This window comes from Orycteropus afer, unplaced genomic scaffold (genome assembly GCF_000298275.1).
Source record: "Orycteropus afer afer isolate SDZICR_OR568_19922 unplaced genomic scaffold, OryAfe1.0 scaffold00070, whole genome shotgun sequence".
NCBI classification, from domain to species: domain Eukaryota; kingdom Metazoa; phylum Chordata; class Mammalia; order Tubulidentata; family Orycteropodidae; genus Orycteropus; species Orycteropus afer.
In genome coordinates this window covers 10,782,661-10,808,009 of record NW_006921657.1, presented here as the reverse complement: position 1 = coordinate 10,808,009, position 25,349 = coordinate 10,782,661, and the positions used below count along the sequence as shown (strand labels likewise).

General features: G+C 36.9%; 1 protein-coding gene across 1 annotated transcript in view; it reads right to left on the bottom strand.

The window, feature by feature from the left end:
* Nucleotides 1–25,349, bottom strand: part of CTNNA3 (catenin alpha 3) — a gene marked incomplete at its 3' end in the record, with an annotated part of 1,944,816 nt that overhangs the window by 1,385,565 nt on the left and 533,902 nt on the right. Inside the window, exon 6 of the mRNA XM_007940725.2 lies at nucleotides 5,061–5,264. Coding sequence (XP_007938916.2) covers nucleotides 5,061–5,264 — 204 coding nt within the window. The remainder of the gene's footprint in view (nucleotides 1–5,060; nucleotides 5,265–25,349) is intronic.

The following is a 25,349-nucleotide window of genomic DNA, read 5'->3' as shown; positions in this document are numbered from 1 at the left end:
TTTAAAAGGAAATTATTCTGTTATAGACAAATTACTTCTAAGAGACCATCTGATCTCATAAAGATCTGACTTCCTTACTAATTGTTGAACTAAGAGTGTTGCTGAAAAAACATGATCAAGAGAATGTCTGATCTGTTTAAGGAAGTAAAGATATTTAGATATTTAAATTCAAATATTTAGATATTTAGATTCAAACAGAACGTGTAGACTGGGCCTGCTACAAACGTAAACTACATTCAGTTCCCATTACTGAACCACTCTGAACTCCATAGACTTGCAAAACTAGAAGCTTTGAAGTCATAGTCACATAAGAGATCTACAGATTCTAGGAGTATGCATCATTCCTTAAGTTTTATGCTTTTCTTTATTCTGACTGAATTATCACCAAGCATCTTCTCTGCCCACATGGCTCAACTACAAGTGCTCCTGGTTGATCTGAAAAGCAAACCACCTTCACCAAGGAGACAGTACTCCTTAAAGTGGGAAGTTGAGGACTCATGTACAGAGCTGTCCTGAAGTCTTTGAGCAAAACTCTGAGCAAGATTTGAGTTCAGCTAGTTCTATGAAAGTGCATTCTCTTTCATAAAAACTGATGAGACAGATATAAGGAAGCATCATTTGTGGTATAAACCTAGAGTGAATATAAAACTGGAGACACGTTCTGATAATATACCCCACAATTTTCCAAATTGTTGTAATGGTCCTTGGTTTGGTAAGATTTGATGGGTTACTTTTATATGAAAAGGGACTATCACATTATCTTTGGAGTGTTTTTGTCATAATGTTATCAATTTATATCTTTGAATTATCAATAGGTTATGCTTATCAATAAAATGACAATATAATGTGTATATAAATGGGTTTCTGACCCACTAGGGAAGAATTTCAACTACTGCTACTCTGCACACCAACATCATGGCAGATAACCAGGCATTATCCATACAAAAAATGTCTCTCTTTCCAAGCAAAAAATGCCTTCTTTAACTAGTATTTAACATTAGGCCCTGTTGTTGTTGTTATGTGCCATCAAGTCAGACCTGATTCATAGTGACCCCTCCTTGGGTTTCTGAGGCAATATCACTACAGAAGTAGATTGCCCAACCTTCCTTCCGAGGAGTGGCTAGTGGGTTTGAACCACCAGCCTCCTACTTAGCAGTCAAGTGCCTTGGGCACTACACTACCAGAGCTCCTACATTATGCCCTAGTGGAAAGCAAAACAGAAGTCATAAAAACATATCACTAAAAGAACAAGCTTCCTCGTCTCTGTGCTCTTTCCTTTCCAGTTCCTGTTGTTGTTTGTTATTGCCATTGAGTCAGACCTGACTCATAACGACCCCTCCGAGGGTTTCCAAGGCAGTATCACTACGGAAGTAGATTGCCCCATCTTCCTTCCGAGGAGTGGCTGGTGGGTTTGAACCACTAGCCTTCTGGTTAGCAGTCAAATGCCTTAGGCACTATGCTACCAGAGCTCCCTTACTCACCATTAACCAGTCCTGCCCTTCCTCAAGGCTTATTATACAAATAAATATAAATTAATTGTTTTAGGCATATTGTCATTTTAATTTAAAAACTTGAGAAGATGCAAGCACTTAATTCAATTTACCTGTATCCAATTATAATTACTGAGCACCTGCTACCAGAAAGGCTCTGTGCTAAGGGCCAAGAACACAGTCCCTGCTCACCTGGGGCCCCAGATCCTGTCTAATGGGGAAGGCCAACAAGTAAAATATGTATTTCAACATGGATAGGAGCTTAAAAGAAGGAACTGATATGCAGAGGAAATATTTTAGGGGGTGTTTGCCCTCCTTTTCTAAAACAGAAGAAGAGGGAAATAGGGGAAAGGGAAGAAAGAAGAAAACCTCCATCAGGTATGAAGAGAAGTAAAATTTAACTGAAAAATAATTGAATTCTTACAACTATGTCTGAAAAAAAAAGACAGAAAGAGAAAAATTAAGATAATTATCTGCACTACTTATCTTTTTATTTCAATTACTAGGATATTATAAATGAAAAAAAAAAATCACTTCATTTTTCTAACACAGAACTTACCTTGTTTTGAAACCAAAGTACCTAACACAGGAATCTTAGCAGCATAAATAGTTTGTACACATAACAAACTGGCCTTGCAACACATTTGCAAGTTAAGTCCTTATTAAGAATGAAAAGTGGTAGGATGTAGAAACATGTATATATGTATTTCCCTGGCTTATTAGCAAATTTGGTGTTCAGAGTAATTTTTAACATCTCCCTTCTCTGTATGACAAAATTATTTTTCAGTAATCACTATTTTCTTGATTTGTTCTTTAACTTTAAAGCAAGTAACTATTTTTAAAAGGAAAATACATTTTGACTTTACAGTTATTATTCAAAGCCAATGAAATATTTTGTGTATCTACCTAACAAAAAACATTACCCCTCATAGTTCACAGTGCTTCACTGTTAGAAATTTTCAACTCAAATAAAACTCCAGGTGGTCACATAGAATGACAGAATTTGGAATAACTCAAGTTTCTAGTTCTTTGTCTTTATACTCACAGTGTTACCATTGTTTATTTTGGGCACTGTTTAAACTCATAAAGAATATATGTTTTAAAAAGATAATCAGCAAAAGTACTCATTGAATCTTACATATTATTAAAATTCAACAATATAACCACAGTAATTATTTAGAATATAAAGAAACAAGAGGATAATTAGTTTATCACTGACTGCTTACAACTGCTCATAGATGGTTACAAAAAAAAAAAAAAGCAGGGCAACTTTTAGTTAGTTTTATTCTTTTTATGAATTTCTACCGACCATGTACCTTTTTGATGATTCCACTGGGGGCAGAATGCTCCCATCACTTCACCCTTGATATCCTACCCCATAGTTTTTAACCCAAAGTTGAGGAAACCATAAAATCACCCTTGCTTTTCTGTGATATATTTTGTGATCAAGCGCAGCTCCAAAGACACGCAACCAGTTAGTTGCACAGGGTCCCACATTCAGAAGAGAGCCTTATACTTGGAGTTGAATGCTCTGCTACCACTGTGAAATTCTTAACAATTTTATCTTTGAATCTGTGTTTTTTAAGTGAAGTCAACATGCAGGATGGAGGCCTGGAGTCTAGACGTACACACAGTCCTGCCTCTAGCTGTCCTCCTGAGAGCCACCTGCTCCCGGACCCTGTGATCTCAGCCACCTTCTGCTCTTGATGAGGGCATTGGGGTAGCACAGGGAAGGTCCAGCTCAGGCACACATGCCCCAAGTGCAGAGTCAAGGGGCAGCACCACAGGTACGATTCAAGGTCTGCATTCACACCACAAGTACCCCCTTCCTGAGGGAGCCTAACATTAAATATCAAATAAAAAACACTTGACAGGTTGAGAGAGAGTGAGAGCTTTGAATAAAGGAAAAGCTTTCTTTGTTTTATGAACAACCATTCCCACATTTTTGGGGGGCCAAGCCCCTCAGATTATGTAGCCATCCCTCCTTACATATGTAGTTGATATACACATGTGCATGTATTTTTGTTTATATTTATATATAAACATAATTTGTATACTATATCTATATAATACATAAATATAAACAACAACAAAAAAAAAAACTTACCACCATCAAGTCTTATCTGACTCATAGCGACCCCTCCTTGGGTTTCTGAGGCAGTATCACTACGGAAGTAGATTGCCCAACCTTCCTTCAAAGGAGTGGCTGGTGGGTTTGAACCACCAGCCTTCTAGTTAGCAGCCAAGTGCCTTAGGCACTACACTACCAGAGCTCCCATAAGTATAAAGAAATTTTTAAATTTTCTATAAAAAAATATATTTATAAATAGGATAAATTTATCTATAATGTTATAATTTCAAGGTAAATAAATTTGTATAACTTTACCATAAGATAGTTATTTTTAACAGTTTACAGAGCAGAGGAGAGTATTCTAATACAATGTTATCTTCCAAGTTGCTTGTGACAGTTGAATTACTTTGAAAAATCTTTAAGAATATCTTATATGCTAAAACTAGGGATATTCTAGCTTCAAAAGCAGGACATGACATTACTAATATGTACCTCTTATTAACAAAAGCTGCTTTACAACTTTGATTTCTTGACAGGCAGGAGATTTTGGGCATCAAATATTAAGAGTATGGCGATACATCAAATGTGTTGAAGGGTCCTCAAAAATCACCAACTAATTTTAGCACATTTTGATTTTTTTCACATGAAGTATTTTTACTTCACAATCTTAAATCATCAATTTCATACCCAAAAAGTCATATCCTTTATAAGTAATAATTCTCAAACCATACCTTTATAATTCTTGAATAATTCCACTAGTAATTAGGCAGATGAACAAAGTATTCCCATTATAAATATTTCATTTTGTTTCACTGTTTTTAAGGAGGTTTCATGAGCAATATATAGTTTACAATGTCATCAAAGTTTTCTTCATTTTAAAAATGGCACTAAGACATAGACAGTCCACAGATAGATGGATGGAGACATAATTTTTAATGAAAAGAAAATGACTTTAAAACATCTATTTTTGCCCTAAACTTACACAGCATTTCCAATATTTCTGAAAGAAAACTGAAATTGCAGAAAGTTGATGGCACTACAACACATTTGATAAAGGTTAAGAACTGTCCAAATTGCATTAGTTCTCTACACCTTCAAACATGGTCCATGATCATGCGGAACTGACCTTTATCCAATACTAGCTAAATTTCAGCTTCGTATGCCCTTTAATTATTCTCTACCTTAATCCTACACAACTGCTTCTCTCTTTATCCTCTTTTCATCATTTAAGCTGACATGCAATCCTTGTTTTCTTTCTGCAATCCTGACTCTCTTCTTCAACTAATATTTAGATACTTCTCAAACAAAAGGATCACTTGTAAATACCACTTTGTTTTTTATTCCATTTCTAGAAACTCCTATCTCAATGTTATACCCTCTAAGTAGCCCAAGCAGAGTCCATTCAGAAATCCAAGCCACTTGGATCACCTACAGAACGCATATTATCACTGACTCAAAGTACCAAAAAAGGAAGGTGGGAAGAAAAACCAGTTACCTACATTGTTCATATACTCAGAAAGCAGGTCCTGAAGAGCCTGGCGAATCGCGTTGCATTCTGCAATAATTCGCTCTCTATGGAAATCTCTTGTGCATGAAGAGTCCGCCAACAGAGCTGCCCCGCTGATAATGGCTTCTAGACGTTTCTCTAGTGATGGTCTTATTTCCTCCTCAGTCACTGTGAGTGGATCCAAGATAATTAAAGTCTAAAGGAAGAACATATTTGGATGGTTAGAACTCCATGGCATTTTATTGTTAAGGCAAACAAATAATTTGTTTTCACATTTGTCAATAAGGAGAATGGCATTTCTACCACATCATACAATCACCCATAATTATATGTTGTGATTATTGTTTGGTTAAGTGAGAATAGTAATGTGATTATGAACATCGGTTCTAATGTCAGACAGACCTGGAGTCAAACTTTGCCCTTCTCACTCACCAACTCAGTATGAGTTTGAGTTTATTCAGGTGTCTTACACTCTGAGCTTTACCTTCCTCATCTGCAAAACTGGAATATTAATATTTTCTGATTTTAAACAGTATCCCCTTGTTCTATTTGAACAACTACCTCTTGGTCTATCTACAGGTTCCTCATAAGCACCAGTTGTTCTGGAATTCCCATTCTTCACAATGTTATGCATAATTTATTATGATCCATGCAGTCAAATGCCTTTGCATGGTCAATAAAACACAGGTAAACATCTTTCTGGTATTATGTACTTTCAGCCAAGATCCATCTTATATCAGCAATGATATTCCTCATCCCACATCCTCTTCTGTACCCAGCTTGAATTTCTGGCAGTTCCCTATCGATGACCGCTGCAAACATTTTAAAATTATTTTCAGCAAATTGTACTTGTGTGGGCTATTAATGATATTTTTCAAAAATTTCCACATTCTGTTACATCACCTTGCTTTGGGATGGGCACAAATATGGATCTCTTCTAATCAGCTGGCCAGGTAAATGTCTTCCAGATTTCTTGGCATAGATGAGTGAGCATGTACAGCACTACATCTGTTCATTGAAACATTTCACTTGATATTCTGCTAAGTCCTCGAGTCTTGTGTTTCACTAATGCCTTCAGTGCAGCTTGGACTTCTCCCTTCAACACCATCAGTTCGTGATTATATTCTACTTCCTGAAATAGTTGAAGATTAACTGATTCTTTTTGGTACAGGGACTCTGTGTATTCCTTCCATCTTCTCTTGATGCTTCTTGTGTTGCTCAGTATTTTGCTCATAGAATCCTTAAGTTTTGCAACTTGAGGCTTGAATATTTTCTTCAGTTCTTTCAGTTTGAGAAATGTTGAGCATGTTCTTCAATTTCGGTGTTCTAACTCCAAGTCTTTGCACATTTCATTACAGTACTTTATTCTGTCATCTCAAGTCATCCTTTGAAATCTTCTGTTCAGCTCATTTATTTCATAAATACTTCCATTTGCTTTAGCTACACTATGTTCAAAAGCAAGTTTCAGAGTCTATTCATTATATTATGAGAAATATTTTTGTGTCAGAAGTAGCCAGGACAATATTTTAAAAGCTACAAATCTTGGGCCAAGCAAGGAAGAGTACATCAAGTACAGAAAAAGAAGCAATTTTAAAACAATTGGAGTGCTCATTTCGGCAGCCCATATATTTTTAAAAAATTGGAAAAAATAAAAATTAGTACTAGATAATGTTCATATAATATAAACTATAAGCTTGAAAAAATACTTTATATAAAAATGGCTATATATCTCAACATATAGGGAATTCTTCCTTTCCTGTTTTCTTCTTATTTTTCTACTCCTCTTCTTGGCTTTTAGGTGAAAAAAAATGACAGGATACTAATTTTACAGAAAGCAAAATTAGTATCACAAGTACCCCATTTTTTCTTTATCTAATGCATATTCATTTGAGAAAACAATCTATCCAGCCATGGCCTTGGCCATCAGCAAAGGATAACAACACACTATTTACATCTAAATTTACCTACTTATTTCATTTGCCATTTGCACCATTTAGCACAAACTTTCTACTCCAATGTTTCAAAGCAAAAATTAAACCAATTAAAACCTTTTGAAAATGGCCCACCAATGTGACATCATCATGATGAAGATACTCTGAGAGCAAGGGAATTATTCTTTGATTGTTCAAATGCAATTAATAATATGATAGGAATAGTTGACACATATCCAGCATTGGGATGATGAGAAATATCCCATCATGGGAAATATCCTATCATGGGAAATGATCAATGTCAAGTCTGTTGATCTGTAAAGATTGCAAGAAGAGCCTAGTAATTTTAGGCATTTTAGCTGTGGTTTTTGTAAGTAAACAGCTTACAAAAGTTCACACTAGTTCACACTAGAAGTTCACACTAGTTCCTGTTCTACAAGGCCATTCCTCAAACTTTTCCAACCTTTAGACTTTTGCCTGCTTGACCTTTAACAATTTCCAGGTTTTTCAAGATCATCTGAATCCGAACCATTGCCTGCTCTGCCTCTGATATCTAGACACAGGTCTCTTAGATCTGCTAAAACTATTGTTCTCCTGTGTACATTCTATAAAGGTTTCTACTAACCCTGTCTTCAAATTAACAAAAAAGATAATTTTTTAAGTAACTTAAAATTTCTTTTCTAAATGGAAACAAAGGGTATGGGATACCGCTGGGTTTGTTTGAAACCTGCTGAAATAATTACCACTTTTGATATAATCTAACTATATATAAAACCATTATTTCAGTGTATTTTCATGGTATTGATTTCAAGAAAGACAAACAATAGACTTCTATAATTTCAAGATCCATGCTACTAAACATAGAAAATATTTTCCACTTATCAAGGTTCTTTTCAATATACACTTAACAACCTAACACTTTGGTTGCTGACAGAAAATTATTAGTTTCAAAAAATATTAAGAATCTTAACCCCATAGTCATCTACTAATTTCCTGTTTTTTAGCATACAGTATAGTTTAGTAATTAAAAAGCTAGGTCTTAGAAGCAGATAGCCTGAGTTTGAATCCTGGCTCACTAGCTATGAATATATTTATCCATGCTCTTATTATCCTCTATATCTTTAGTTTCTTATAACTTCTTTGGAAAATAGGTTTGGTTCCTCATTTTTCTTCATACCAATCATCAGAATCTAAAACTTTAAGCAACTTTCCCAAGATCACTCGGCTAGTATGCCATGTTTTAACTATTAAGAAATATTACTTTCATTGTCTTAATCATCACTAACCACCTAGTGAGGTGTCATCACCAGTAGTTTACAAATGTGTAACTTGGGGAAGCAAGATTAAAAACTTGTCTAATACCTTATTTAGGATGTTGTTGTGGTCGTTATGTGCTGTCGAGCTGGACCCAACTCATAGCAACCCCTCCTTGGGTTTCCGAGGCAGTATCACTACAGAAGTAGATCGCCCCATCTTCCTTCTGAGGAGTGGCTGGTGGGTTTGAACCACCAGCCTTCTGGTTAGCAGTCAAGTGCCTTAGCCACTATGCTACCAGAGCTCCCTTATTTAAGATACTAATCCACTTTTATATAACCTCTAAAGCCATACTGTATTACCCGGGGAAAAACTGAGACTAACAAACTTCTCCACTCAACTCTATCTCAATACATTTTTTTCCATACATTTCTTTTTCCCATCTGTCTCCAATAAATTTGTGTTAACACTAACAGCAATAACAATAATCTATGGATGGAAATGCAGACACTAAAGCTAAACAGGGGTGGGAAGGCAAATGGGACTATACCCACAAATATATATAGGTTTTACAGGGTGTGTTTCTACATACATACTTACATGTGGTGCAAATACCTCCATGAATATAGCAGAGCATACAGGGGGCAAAGTTATGAAAACTTAACCACAACCAAACACCTTGAGGGAATGAGTCACTGGGCCTGGTGGTTCAGGACCACAGTCTTGTGGAACACTGAGTTCAATCGGCATAACATAGTCCACAAAGACAATGTTCGACATTCTAATTTGGTGAGTAGTGACTAGGGTTTAAAAGCTTATAACTGGCCATCTAAGGTACAATTATTGGTCTCTCCCCATGTGGAGCAAAGAAGTATGAAGAAAATCAAAGACACAAGGCAGCAATTCATCAAAAGGACTAATGACCACATGAACCCTAGCATTCAGGATGCTGAGACCAGAAGAACTAGAGGGTGAGCAGCTACTACTAGTGACCACTCTGAAAGGGATCACAGTAGGAGGCCCCAGATAGAGTGGGAGAAAAAGTAGAACAAAACTCAAAATCATTTAAAAAAAAAAAAAAGCAGGCTTACTGGTCTGGTAGAGACTAGTGGAACCCGAGACTATAGCCCTTCAACATCCTTCAAGCCCAGAACTGAACTCACCCTCATGGCTCAACTTTCAGCCAAATGATCCAAAATACCCACTGCTATCGAATCGATTGTGACTCATGGCAACCATTTAGGACAGAGTAGAACTGCCCCACAGGGTTTACAAGATTGTAAATCTTTATGGAAGCAGACTTCCTCATCTTTCTCTTGTGGAATGGCTGGAGGGTTCAAACTGCTGACCTTATGGTTGGAAGCCTAATACTTTAACCGCTATCCACCAGAGCTCCTAGCCGAACGATAGGCCTATAAGGTGAACAATAACACCACGGAGGTATGAACTCCTTACAACAATCAACCATATGAGATTAAAAGGGCGGCATTTGCCCAGGAATAAAGCTCAGAATAAAGGCAAAAAGGTATAGGAAAGAAGGACAAATGGAAAAGGTAAACACAGGGAAAAGTGGAAAGAGTTTTGTTACATTGTAGGGATTGCAATGAACATCACCAAAAAAAAAAAATAATGTGTATATATTGTTGAATGGAAAACCCATTTTCTCTTGTAAATTTTCACCTAAATCACAATAAAAAGTCTTTAAAAAAAGAAACAGTTGCCAATTCAAGGATTCTTTTTAGTGGAGCGCTGGAGTCAGAAAACCTGATTATGAATCTTGGTCCTCCACTCACATTGGGAAAATGATTTAAACTGCCTAAGCCTTTCTTTCATCACTTATAGACTGAGAAATATAATACATATACCTACCACATAGGATTTTGATTACTGTATTTTTTTATAACATATTTTACTATTTGGTAGGAGAGGTCCCATCTCAATAGTTTTCTTGATAAAACTGCTTTTATCCTTGGATGCACTGCTCTCAATTCTGCTGAACAGAACCCACCATGAAGGAAGGTATATATCCTAAAATAGAATATTCCAATATACCATACAGATGAGATCTGCTATTCATTCATTCAACAAATATTTATTAATCACCTAATATTATTTCCGAGTCAGAGAAATGCTTTCGCCATGCCTTACCAGGACATGTAGAAAGTTGTCAAAAATATTAACAAGCTAAACTATAAAAGCTATGCAGTTGGCAAAAGTTTTCTGTGATTTAATAAACATGATATAATAAACCCTATTCATCATTCACACACTGTATTCTATGATGGGGTTTATCCAATTTACATTCAAAACACTCAAAATCTTACACCTATTCTCCAAAGTGAAATTGCCTATCAAAATAGATGTAGCTATGATTATAATCAAGTACCAACATTCTTCACAAAAACACATGCTATGCTACAAGTTGGGAGCAGCAGAAATAATAACCACATAGCATATATAATGTTTCTCAAGCAACTACATTATCAATCTTCAGAGTGAGTGATAAAAATGGAACAAAATTTCTCCCTGTGATTACCAACAGAAAATGTTATTGAAGGAATGCACAGACTCTCCTTTGTCTAGTTTATCCTTTCTTTTAATGCTTTTCTGCTTACAGTCTGAAGAATGGAAGCTATAGGTGTAAGAAATATAAAAGGCAAAATGTGGGCAATAAGCTATAAATTAACAAGATGATCAATGCAAATTATTCATTCAATGCTAAATTAGTACAATTAGTACAATTTAGAAAAATTAACTTCATAGGAAGTCAAAGTGTACATGACTCACATTTTGTTATAGATTAGTATGAAAGAAAAAATGGAAAATATTTTAGAAAGGTACTCAATATGCTTATACAATCAGTGATGTATATATGGATTCCCTTTAAAAAAGATATCTCTAAATGTCGATTGTAGACCATTACAATGGCCCCAAGAGCACAACACCAACAAAAATTTCATGCATAGGATTAATCTCACTGGGCAGTGATTTCTTAACCTAAGCATATTTCTGCCAGAGTTCAACAATCTGCTCTATGTATAACATCACATCACAGATTCTTTGTTTCAGTTTTTATGTAGTTATATCCATAATAAAATACATTTTCAGGAATTCTCCCATTTCTAAAATCTGCTTAAGGGGATAGTAGTATAAGCATTTCTGAAAAGTCATTGAAATCATGATATTGAATGTGAAATTACATGAATCTTTGTACATATTCTTGTCATAATACTGCTGACTGAGGCAATGCATTTTCATGAAAGATAAATATATGATCGATTATCTATTTGGAAATAAATGTGTGATGTTTGGTTTATTGTCTATATGTGGTAAGTTATTAAACACTTTTTTAAAATCCCCAAAACATATAAACAATGTTGATGAGCTTATTCTGTCTGCACTGAACTTAGAGAAAATACAGATGAATTTTATGCACAATGATACTATCACTAAAAATATATACTATGTCCCAATAATTTTAAGGAGTGTTCTTAATTGTCTCAGTAATGTCATGTGCATCCTATCCTCAAATCTGCAAAATTAAAACAAACGTTTGAATTGTTTCTGCCATTTCCAAGGTTTATGTCAGTTGTTATGCCTATGGAATTTTCCTAGAAAGCAAGTCATTGACAAAGAAGGAGAGAAAAGGCACACAGGGGGCAAATGGGAAAAAAATAAGTAACCCATTTGGGCTCTATTTCTGTTTGATTCTACTTTCCACTTCTGTCTATAATTATGTCCTTTGGGAGAAATGGCAGGTTAAGTATAAGCCCAAGATTCATTGATGGATTGTGCATAGTAGAGCACAGAAAAAGAGTAGCCAATACAGCACAGTCATACCTAATAACTTGAAAGTTCTCAAAGTCACATCAGCCCTAGAATCCCTTGCACAAATGACAAGTGAGAACATGGCTGCAATGTAGTGGCAATTTCACAATAATCGCATCCTTCAGATGCTCTCAATGTGGTCCCTGACTTCCTCCTCATGTTCTCTAGAGAACTGCTCTGTAAAGACTCTGGAGATGCCATTCTGAATTATGCGGAGGTACAACCAACTAAAGATGTTCTTGGAATGAAGAGTTGCAAATCTGCTTCCCATCCCCGGAGTTGGATATTTACTTGAATATAAATTAACTCATCATTTCTAAATAAATATCTTGTTAACCCAGGCTAAAGAAAAACAAATTCTAGTCATTATTGAAAAATATACATTTAGAATGTAGTAATCAGCCTATAATTGCCACAAAATCATCTCTTTGGATTCTGCATAAAGACTATAGTCTTGGTAAGAAATTGGGATGAAGCAATATTGACTTCAAAGTATTCTACTCTATGGCACTGTCCAAAAGAACATTCTGTGAAGAAGAAAACTTCCTTTGTCAGACCTGACTTATATGGACCCCTCCTTGGGTTTCCCAGGCGGTATCACTACGGAAGTAGATTGCCCAATCTTCCTTCCGAGGAGTGGCTGGTGGGTTTGAACCACCAGTCTTCTGGTTAGCAGTCAAGTGCCTTAGGCACTATGCTACAGAGCTCCCAGCACTTTGATTAGTGACTACTAAATTGGACAACACAGCTTTAGACATTGGTTTTCATTTTATTTCTCCATGATATGTGGTTTTTTTGTGCTATCCTCTTAGGTTTTGCTCTGGTAGCATAGTGGCTAAAGCACTTGACTGCTAACCAGAAGGCTGGCGGTTCAAACCCACCAGTCACTCCTCAGAAGGAAGATTGGGAATCCTACTTCCGTAGTGATACTGCCTTGGAAACCCAAGGAGGGGTCACTATGAGTCGGGGCCGACTCAACGGCACATAACAACAACTTAGGTTTTGCTAGATAAAAGGTAGTTATGACTTCCATGTTTCAGCACAGTAGCAGCCTCAGCCACAGGTGAGCCTTGCTTTTCGGGTATCCATTATTTAGAAAACGTATCCTGCAACACAGACTTGCCATTGATGCCTACATCTTTACTGGGATCAGTTGATTAGTTACAATTAAAAGCACTATTTCCCTAAAGGTGGGTATCTTTGGAGAAAGCACTAGAGGAGGATAGAACTTAAGCTGTCAATAATTAAAACTTTATTTCTTCACATCCTTTTCCCCGACTAGTTAGGAATAAGTTAGTTAAAGGAAAAAGAAAGAAGTTGCCCTGGAACATATAAATCACAGACCTGCATGGAAGGAAGCAAGTGTAGGGTGGCTAGAATACAGAGTTACTGAACACCAGAGGCTAAAAAAGAAAACCCAGAGAAAACAGAATTCTGAAAGATGGAAAGTTCTATCAAAGACAATATTTACTTTCATTTTATTGGTTATATAATGACATGCTCAAAAGCTGCTCAGAAAAGTGTTAAATCAACTACCCTTTGACTTGTATAGTCTTTTGGAGATTTTAACAGCAGGCCTTACATTTTCCTCTTGTTGTTATTGTTATGTGCCGTCGAGTCGGACCTGACTCATAGTGAACCCTCTTTGGGTTTCCGAGGCAGTATCACTACGGAAGTAGATTGCCCCATCTTCCTTCCGAGGAGTGGCTGGTGAGTTTGAACCACCAGCCTTCTGGTTAGCAGTCAAGTGCCTTTAGCCACTATGCTACCAGAGCTCCCACATTTTCCTCTTAGTGCTTTATCAATCTGGTTTATATTTTTCATTCTAACAAGAAACGAGAGCATGTACAATAGCAGAGGAAGGAAGAAAGTGACAGGGGAGGGGAAAAAAGGAAAGGAGAGAAGTGGGAAGAAGGGCGGAGGTGGCAAGAAAGGTAGAAAGGTTGAGGAAAGAGGGATAAAGATGGAAGAAGTGTCACAGAAAACAAGAAACAGGAAAAGAAATAACAAGAAGAAAGTCACAGAAAAGCAGCTGTTTTGTTAAAAGCTCTTGTGTCAGGGACATTGGCAGTAATGGAACTGATATGTTTAATATTTCAGCAGAACATTTAGGTGAAAAGGGAATGATTAGAAAGGTATCTGAAAATTCAGCCAAAAATCCAGCTTTCATCACTACTGAAGACTTAACAAGGCTACTGGTATTTATATTTTTATAAAATGCAGGCATGTTATGTGCCTCTTCTTGAACCTGACAATATTTGGAGAGATTTGAAAACAGGATGCAACATTAAACATAAAATTAAAGTTAAAAATGCATCACCTATAGAACCAGACTATTTTTCTAATTGATATTGATCTTATGCAGTATGATATGCTATTAAAGGGCCTAAATGATATTCTTTACATTTAGTAATACAGAAGCCTTAAAGAAAAATTCCACCACAGGACACCGTTTCAGATGTTTCTAATGTGGATATCAAAAACACTAGTTTACCATTACTACCAAGGAGAAATAGTGGTAAGGATTCTTTCTCCTTGTTCTTTGCAGACAAAGGAAAAACTTATTGAATATGCAGGTCTAAATGAGACCTAGAAGGAGTAACTTATCTAGAAAGAAACTAGTGGAGGTACTTATCAGCCAAATTAATAGAAAGATAGATGAATTAGGTACTGATAAAAACTAATTTACTTAAGCATGAACGGAATTGTTTTCTATAGTCTGGATGAGAAATGATGAAATTTAAAGCAAAAATAATTTCAAATTAACTTAATTGTTGCCATGCTATCTATTTTCATTTTTGGAGATCAGGTGAGCAGGAAAAGTATGTAAAAACTTTAAAATGTGCTCAGAAATATATGAATCAAAAAGATATTAAAGTATAATTATGGAAAGAATAGAGCATACAACACTCCAGTTTAAGGAAGCTTATAAAATAAGGTCAGGCAGTTTGATGTTTCCCCCAAAGAAAGTACAAAGGTCCTTTGTTTTCCTCAGTACATTTCATTGGGACTGAGGCTGTTGTGTGGTAGGAAGAGGGCATCTATAGTGGAGGCTACATGCACAGCCAACATATCACTGGGGTGAGGTTCTAATAGCAAAAGGCAAACCTCCCTGGAGGTCTATTTGGAATGTGACAACTTTCCCTCCACCTGGACACTATCACCTGCAAGCCTGCTGTGAATTGCTACAAGAGGCTCCTGCAATGGAGTCTACTTCCACAGTCAGCACTCTACCTGCCTTTCTTACATCCCTTAGCTCTAGAATCTGAAATGAACATGCCAAACCTCCTTGGAGGCCAATAGGGGTTAGTCTGCCCCCACTTCCAGTTACTACTGAGGACTGCTCACTGAGAATGATGTATGATGGGAAGCAAGAGCCTTGAGTAGATGTTGCATTCATAGCCAAAAATCCACCAGGGTAACTCTGATAGCAACAAGGCAAATCTCCCTGGGAGTCCATTTGGAGTGTGATAACCCCACCTCAAACAAGTAATTGTTGGATGCTGGACACTAGGACACTGAGGCTCTGAAACCAACAAGACAGATCTCTTAGAGATCCTTCTGGGGAATTCCAGCCCCTCCTCCTTCTGAAACAGAAGAATGTCTGCCTCTGCTTCCCCTGAAGGCCAGCTCAGATATAAACTGCTGCCACAGAGCAAGGAAGGAAACTTCAGGCAGTATCAAAGGGCAACAACCAGCACCTAAGGGGGATTGCTGACCACAAGCACAGTTGTAGAAACAGAGAAGGAAGGAAGTAATAATCAGAGAGCGAGGACTGCACCTGCTGCTGGACAGATTTATTAGTACACAATATCTTGTGTGAGTGGTAGTTCCTGCTTACAGACGGACTGACCATGTGACCATGCTGTCTATTTTCATTTTTGGATATCAAGTGAGCAGGAAAAGTGTGTAAAAACTTTAGATGTGCTCAGAAATATATGAATCAAAAAGATATGAAAGTATTATTATAGAAAGAGTAGAGCATACATTCTCAGGTGTAGTGCATATGTTCTGAGCTGTGAATTGCTACAAGAGGCTCCTGCAATGGAGTCTACTTCCACAGTCAGCACTCTACCTGCCTTTCTTACAGTTTGGGCAAGACTGAATGTTGAAAACTGAGATTTAGAACTTTAAAATCCTAATTCTACAAGAGAGGGAGAAGGAGCTATCACAGAGAAGGCGAGGAAATGGTAAGCAAAGGCTGAAGGCTCTGCCTGCTAAGAGTTTATTATAGAAGATACTGTGGGCAGAAACACCAAATACGGGGGAAAAGTAAGAAAGTTAACATCCTCAAAAATTCCAATGCCCCCCAAAACATAGCAAGACATAAAGAATAGAAAAGCAATGGGCTATCTAAATGAACATGACAAAGTAAGTGAAAGTGAACTAAGGATGGCCAAATTAAAAAAAAAAAAAGAAAGAGAGATCATAATATAGCACTAAACATTATTAGAGAATTAAGGGGAAAAATAGACAAAGAGCTAAAAGCAATAAGGAAAACTATGCAAGAACAAAATGAGTATCTATAAAAGGATATATTGCAACTGAAATGACACAGTAGAACAATTTACCAACAGATTTAATCAGACAGAAGAAAGTATGAGTGAATTAGAGGATAAGATAGTTAAAATTTCGGTTACTAAAGAACAAGAACAGAGGCTCAAAAAGGCTAAGCACAGTATAATGGAATTATGGGACAACACCAAGAGACCTAATATATGAATTATTGGAATTCCAGAAGGAAATAAGAGAAAGAAAGGGACAGAAAGAATATTTGAGGAAATAATGACAGAAAAATTCCCAAATGTAATAAAGGACATGAATCTACGAACCCAAAAGGCTCAAAGAACCTCAAACAGGATAACCCCAAAGAGATCTACATCAAGACACATCATAGCTAGGCTCTCAAAAATTAAAGTTAAAGAGAGAATCCTGAGAGCTGTGAGAAAGAAGCAGAGAGTCACAAACAAAGGATCCCCAGTAAGTGTTATTTTTATGCAAATAACATGTACCTTCTAAATTTATTTGTCAACAACTCCCTTTCCTCAGGAGATATTTTCATAATCATCACTATGCCAGTTATTTCTTATATGTTGTTGTGAAAAATTAGCATGTTGTTGTTGTTAGGTGCTGTTGAGTCGTTTCTGACTCATAGCGACCCCATGCACAGCAGAACAAAACACTGCCTGATCCCGCGCCAGCTCCCCGATCCCTGCTATACTTGAGCCCATCATCGCAGCCACCGTGTCAATCCATCTCGTTGAAGGCTCCCCCTCTTTTGTCGACCCTCCACCTTACCAAGCATGACATCCTTCTCCAAGGAATGGTCCCTTCTGAAAACATGACCAAAATAGGTGAGATGAAGGCTGGCCATTCTCACTTCCAAGGAGCATTTCAGGTGCACTTCCTCCAGGACAGATCTGTTAGTTCTTTACAGTCCATGGTACTTTCAGCACTCTTTGCCAGCACCACAACTCAAAAGCATCAACTCTTTTTTGGTCTTCCTTATTCATTGTCCAGCTCTCACATGCATACGAGGCAATTGGAAATATCATGGCTTCTGTCAGGCACACCTTAGTCCTCATGGAGACATCCTTGCTCCTCAGCACTTGAAAGAGTTCCTTCGCAGTTGACTTTCCCAATGCTACAGGTCATCTAATGTCCTGACTGCTGCTTCCATTGGCATTGATTATAGAACCAAGCAACGTGAATTCTTTGACAACCTCAATCTTCTCTCCATTTATTGTGATGCTGCTCATTGGTCCAGTTGTGAGGATTTTTGTTTTCTTTATATTGAGACGTAATCCATACTGCAGATTGTATTCTTCAACCTTCATCAGTAAGTGCTTCAAGTCATCCTCACTTTCAGCAAGCAAAGTTGTATCGTCTGCATACCTCTTGTTAATGATTCTTCCTCCAATCCTGATGCCATGTTTTTCTTCATATAGTCCAGCTTCTCAGATTATTTGCTCAGCATATAGGTTGAATAAGTATGGGGAAAGGATACAACCCTGACGCACTCCCTTCCTGATTTTAAACCATGCAGTGTCCCCTTGTTCCGTTCAAATGACAGCTTCCTGGTCACGGTACAGGTTCCTCATAAGTACAATCAAGTGCTTGGGAATTCCCATTCTTCTCAATGTTATCCATAATATGTTGTGAAAAAATTAGCATAGCATGTTTACAAAAATATCTCCTGGAGGAGGGAAAGTTTGGCAATTGAACATAGAAGGTGTGTATTATTTGTGTAAAAATACAATAGATGTCAATTTTTCCTCAGAAACATTGGAAGCTAGAAGGCAATGGAATGGTAACTCTAAAGTGATGAAAGAAAACTTTCAACTAATACTATATCTAGCAAAATTACCCTTCAAGAATAAGGGTGAAATTAAAGTATTCTCAAACAAAAATTGAGAGAGTTCATATCCACTAGAACAGCCCTACAAAAAATACTAATGGCAGTTCTACAGATGGAAGAGAAAAGACAGCCACACTATATATAAAAAGAAAGTCCCATAATAAAAGGAAATGTGTGAACAAGTATATCCAAACTAAAACCAAACCCACTACATTCAAGTTGATTCCAACTCATAACAATCCTGCAGGACAGAGTAGAACTGCTTAATAGGGTTTCCAAGGCTGTAAATCTTTACATAAGCAGGCTACTACATCATTATCCCACAGAATATCTGGTGGGTTCAAACCACCAACCTTTTGATTAGGAGCTAAGCACTTTAACCACTGCACCACTAGGGTTCCTTTGAAAAGTATAAGGGCTAGTAATAAAATGTCCATGCTTCATAATTCTAAATGTTTTGTCCTTCATGTTTTTTTTAATAACAAATATATAAAAAGTAAGGATAAAACTATATTACAGGGCACATGAAATACAAAGATATGATTAATAATAACAAAACAAAAAAAAAAAAAAGAGGGAGGGAGAGGAATGGTCCAAAACAAAACAAACAAACAAACAAAAAGGAGTTCTGGTGGCATAGTGACTAAGGCATTTGACTGTTAACCAGAAGGCTGGTGGTTCAAATCCACCAGTCACTCCATGGAAGGAAGACTGGGCAATCTACTTCCATAAATATTTACCACCTCAGAAACCCAAAAGAGGTCAGTATGAGTCAGAATTGGTTTGACATCAGTGAGTATAGATACAGAATTTTTTGTATGTTCCTGAAGTTAAGTTGGTACCGACTTATCCTAGAACATTCTAAGTTCAAGCCATTAACTGTAATATTCACGGTAACCACTAAGAAGTTATATTTAAAATATACACAAAAGGAAAGGAGAAGGGAACCAAAAAGGCTTACTACAATAAGCCAACAGAACACAAAACAAGCAGTAGTAAAGGACAAAGACAATGAAGGCTTAAGACACGCACCAAAAAAATAACAAAATGGCAGAATCAAGTCACTTCTTATCAGAAATTTACAGTGCAGGTAAAAGTACTATATGCTCTAATCCAAATGCTGATAGTGGCAGTATGGACTTTAAAAAAATTAAAATGATCCAACTGTTTACAAGGGGCACAATTCCAAACATAAATAGGTTGTAATTCAAAGGATGGGAAAAAATATTCCATGCAAATAATAACTAAAAGAGAGCTGGGGTAGCAATCTTAATATCAGACAAAGTAGAATTTAAGACAAAATCTGTTAGACAAGATAAAGATGAACATTATATAGTGATAAAATGGTCAATTAACCAAGAAGATTTAATAATCGTAAATATGTATGTACTCAACATCAGGACACCTAAATATATAAAGCAAACACTGATAGAATTGAAAGGAGAAAGAGATAGTACTATGATAATAGCTGACGATTCCAATACACCACTTTCAACACTGGAAAAAAACATCTAGAAAGAAGATCAACAAGGAAACAGAGGACTTGAATGACACTATAAATCAACTAGACTTAACAGACATACATAGAACACTCCAGCTAAAAACACCACAATATACATTCTACTCCAGTACGCATGGATCATTTCCCAAGATACACTGTATTTTAGGTCACAAAGCAAGTCTTGATAAATTTAAAAAGATGGGAATCATACAAGTATTTTCTCTGACCACAGCAGAGTGAAGCTAGAAATCAATAATTAGGAAAAAAAACAGAAAATACATATGGAAATTAAACACACACTATTAAACTACCAGTGGGTCGAGGAAGAAATCAAAAGAGTAATAATAAATTTCTCAGAATCAAATGAAAATGAAAGCACAAAATTCCAAAACTTATGGGATGCAGCAAAGGAAGTACTCAGGGAAATTTATACCAAAGATGTCTACATGAAAAAAGAAGGAAGATCTGAAATTAACAGCCTAACTTGACAACTCCAGGAACTAGGAGGAGAAGAGCAAACTGAGCCTAAACCTACCAGAAGAAAGGAAATAACAAAGATCAGAGCAGAAATAAATAAAATCAAAACCAGAAAAACAATAGAATCCATAAAACCAGAAATTGGTTCTTTGAAAAGATCAATAAAAATGACAAACTTTTAGCTAAAGTGACAAAGAAAAAGAAGAGAAAATATGTAAATAACCAAAATAAGACATGAAAGATGGGGCATTACAACTTACACAGCAGAAATAACCTACCTAAAATAACTCAAGAGCAAATAGAATGTCTCAACAAACCCATTACAAGAGAAGAGATTGAATCAGGAATCAAAAACCTCAAACCCCCACCCATAAAAGCCCTGGGTTAGATGACTTCACTGGGGAATTCTACCAAATATTTAGAGAAGAATTGACAAACTCCTCCAAAGTGTTTAAACACTTCCAAAAGATAGAGAAGGTAGAAATACTCCTTAGTTCATTCTATAACCCATTCACTCATAACCCAAACCGAAAGAAGTCACCACAAGAAAAGAAAACTACAGGCCAATATCTTGTATGAATATAGATGCAAAAATCCTCTACAAAACATGAGTGAACAGAATCAAACAGCATATTAAAAGAGTCCTACACCAAGTGAGACTTAGTCTAGGAATTCACAGATGGATCAACAATTAGAAAATTGATCAACTTAATACACCACATCAATGGAACAAAGGAAAAGAATCACATGACCATCTCTGTAGATACATGTGTTAGACTGGGTTCTCTAGAGAAACAAAACCAGTTAAGCTTACATAAAGAGAGAAAGAGAAATTTATCTTAGGAAAATGGCTCACATACTTATACAAGCTGGCAAGTCCCAAGTTCTTGGATCAGACATCAAGCTGGAGGCTTTTCCCAACTCACGCAGCTGCAGGGGCTGAGGAGCTCAAGGTTGGCAAGCAGTATACTGGCTGTTGACTCCAATGAATGACAAATCCAAGATCTTCAGGCCAAATGGTGGATTATTCACTCACAGACAGTTGCAGGCAGAATCCTGATCCACAGAAGAGTATCTCTTTCCCCAGGATGTCCATAAATATACTGGAAGCAGGCCACACCCCTAGGGAAACTCCCTTTCAACGGATCGGCTGCTCAAAACATATGCATCTGATCCCATCATTGGAACAATCCACATCACAACTGCTCAAACCACACAGAATTGGCATCCAGCCAAGTTGACACATAGCTCCCACTATCACAATACGGATAAAGCATTTTATAAAATCCAACAAGCTTTCTTGATGAACAACCTAAATAAGATTAGAATAGAAGGGAAATTCCTCAGTATCATTTAGGGATATATGAAAAGCCAACAGCCAACATTATACTTAATGGAGAAAAACTGAGAACTTTCCCCTTGAAATCAGGAATAAGACAGGGGTGCTTGCTCTCACCACTTGTATTCAGTATTTAATTGGAAGCCATAGTTAGAACAGTAAGACAAGAAAAAGAACTAAGAAGTATCCAGATTAGAAAAGAAGTAAAATTATCTCTATCTGTAGATGATATGATCCTACAGATAGAAAATCCCAAAGGGTCCACAAGAAAACTTCTAGAACTAATTGAAGAATTTAGCAAAGTTGCAGGGTACAAAGTCAACAAACAAAAATCAGTTGGGTTTATGTACACCAGTAATGAGAAATCTGAAAAGACATTGGGGAAACAATTCTATTTACAATAGCATTTACGGGAATAAAATACCTTGGAATAAGTCTAACGAGGGACATGAAGGACTTGCACAATGAAAACTATAAAACATTGTTGAAAGAAATTAAAGGATTAAAGAAGACTTAAATAAATGGAAAGATATCCCATGTTCATTGATTGGAGGACAATATTATTAAGATGTCAATATTGCCCAAAACGATCTATGTTGTTATTGTTGTTTTGCCATCGAGTTGGCCCCGACTCATAGTGACCCCTCCTTGGGTTTCTGAGGCAGTATCACTATGGAAAGGATTGCCCAACCTTAAAACGATCTATAGATTGATGTAATATCGATCAAAATTCCAACAGCTTTCTTTACCGAAATAGGAAAACAAGTCCTCAACTTTGTATGGTACAGCAATGGGCCCGGAATAGTTAAACCAATGTTGAAAGAGAAGAACAAAGTTGGAGGACACACACTACCTGATTTTAGAACTACTATACAGTCACTAGGAGCTCTGGTAGCATAGTGCCTAAGGCACTTGACTGCTAACCAGAAGGCTGGTGGTTCACCCCCCAGCCACTCCTCAGAAGAAAGGTTGGTCAATCTACTTGATACTGCCTCAGAAACCCAAGGAGGGGTCGCTATGAGTCGAGTCCGACTTGATAGCACATAATAACAACAACAACGCTGGTATAATGATAAACAAGTAGACCAACAGACTAGAAATGAGAGTCTAGAAATAAACTCACACATGTGTAGTCAACTGCTTTTTGACAAAAGTACTAAGTCTAGTAGATGGGGAAAGAAGAGTGCCTTCAATAACTGGTGCAGGGAAAATGGGATTTCCACACACAGAAAAATGAAATATGACCTCTGCCTCATACCATACACAAAAACAAACTCAAAAAGGAGTTAAATGTGCAAAATAAAACCATAAAATTCTTAGAAGAATAAGCAGGAGCAATGCTGTTAAACCTTGATTTTAACAATGGATTATCTAACATAATAATGAAAGCACAAAGACAATATAAAAATTAAAAACTTTTTTCATCCAAATAATTTACAAAAAAAAAAAAAAAGTGAAAAGACAAGCTACCTATTGAGAGAATATCTTTGGAAACCACATATCTGACATTCTGACAAGAATCTAATAACCTAAATACATATATGTAACTTGGACAACAACAAAAAGATAAATAACCAAGTCATAAAATGAACAAATGATATGAATAGACATATCACCAAAGAAGACATTAAATGACCACCAAACACATGAAGAGACACTCGGTGTCATTAGCCATCATAGAGATGTGAATCAAAACCACAGTGAGGTACCATTGCACTCCCACTAAAGTGGCTAAAATTTTTCACAAAATAGAAAATAACAAATACTCATGAGAATGTAGGAAAATTAGAACCATTACACATTGCTGGTGGGAATGCAAACTGATACAGCTGTAGTGGAAAACACTGTGGTAGTTCCTAAAAAAACTAAAAGTAGAACTACCTATGACCCAGCAATTCCACTCCTAAGTATATATCCCAAAAATGTGATAGCAGAAACTCAAACTTAGACTTTTACATTGATGTTCATTGAAGTACTATTCATAATAGTCAAAAAGTAGAAACAAACTAAATGCCCATCAAAACATGAATGGATAAACAAAATGTGGTACATATATTGATGGAATAATATTCAGCTGAGAGGAGAAATGAAGTCTTGATACGCCACAATATGGATGGAGCTGGAAGACATTATGCTGAATGAAGTAAATAATCACAAAATGACAACTATTGCAAAACCTCACTTATATAAAAAGACAAGAAAAGTAAACATGCAGAGACTAAAGTGTATTAGCAGTTAACAGGGGCAGTGGGAGGAAGACAGGGAGGGTGGATGGTGATGGAAATACCACACTGACTAAGGTTTTCACAGCCAGTTATTGTAATTGTTGTCAATAAACTGTAAAAAGTTGAACTACCAAAAGTTGTGTGAGAGATATATTTAGAACAATGAAAAAAAAAAAAAAAGTACAGCTGCTGAAGCTGCTTATTATGTACAACCAAAACCCTAATGGATTTGGTTCTTGGTTTGAAGCTTTAGAGTCATTTTTCACAGGGAACATCCAGTTTATTGGCCTAATAATATATACTTAGTGCTTCTGTTCTACCTTCTAGTTCATTGCATAGTGCCCAAAGTCTTAAAAGCTTGCAAGTGGACATCCAAGGCACTACAATTGCTTTCTATTCACCTGGAGCAACAGAGAAAGGAGTATCAGGAGGATATGGAATGTGTAGCTAATTGCCTCCATGCTCAACTGCCTCCTTTACCATGAGACCAAAGGAACTGGTTGGTGCCTGGCTTATACTACTGAACATTTTTATCAGTACTGAACATTCTGCAGAAAAATCCTGATCTAAAAGGAAAAAATGCAGAACATAATTTCAAATTCTCATGAAATCCAGACTTCCTGAAGCAATGAAGGCTCAATTAGCCCCTGAAAATATTGCCCTGAGATAATCTTTAAATTTTAAACCAAAAATATCCCCTGAAATCTTCTTAAAACCAAACAATTAGCTCTCTGATGTGGTTCCGGTAAGATGGCAGACTAGGCAGTAAGACTGTACAGACTCTCTTCAACAAAGAAAAGGAAACCAATTAACACAGACACAGAAGATAATCCTGGACCCCTGAGCCTTGAAGGAAAGGATATAGAAGTGGACTAAACGGCAACTAGGGGAAGAATTTGCATGAAAATACCAAAAAAGGAGACAGACTGAGCTGCAGTCTGGCAGCAATCCTGAGCGATCCTGACGGCATGGCACAGACAGCTTGGAGATTTCCAAGTGGTGGTGGACCTAAGAATTAACTTAAAATCAGCCCTGCTAGCCAGGGACTGCACGGAGGACGGCTCTGGTGGCTGGGGAATAAATGGAGAAGGGGAAGAGAAAGGCGGGCTGAGCTGTGGACTTTTGCCAGTCCAGAGGGCACCACCATTTTGAATATTTAAAAGTGGCTTGACTACTTTGGATATTTAAGGAGACAGTGCTCTCTCAGATTCCAGGACTTAAGAACACGTTCTGCTTTCCAGCAACCCCAAGGACACTCCAGACCTGCAAGACTGAAAAGGTACAACATTCCTCTTGTTACTCTTATACCCCACACCCGCTTGGTAAACAGAGGTGCGGCCATCCCCCACTCCCACCTACCTTCTGGGC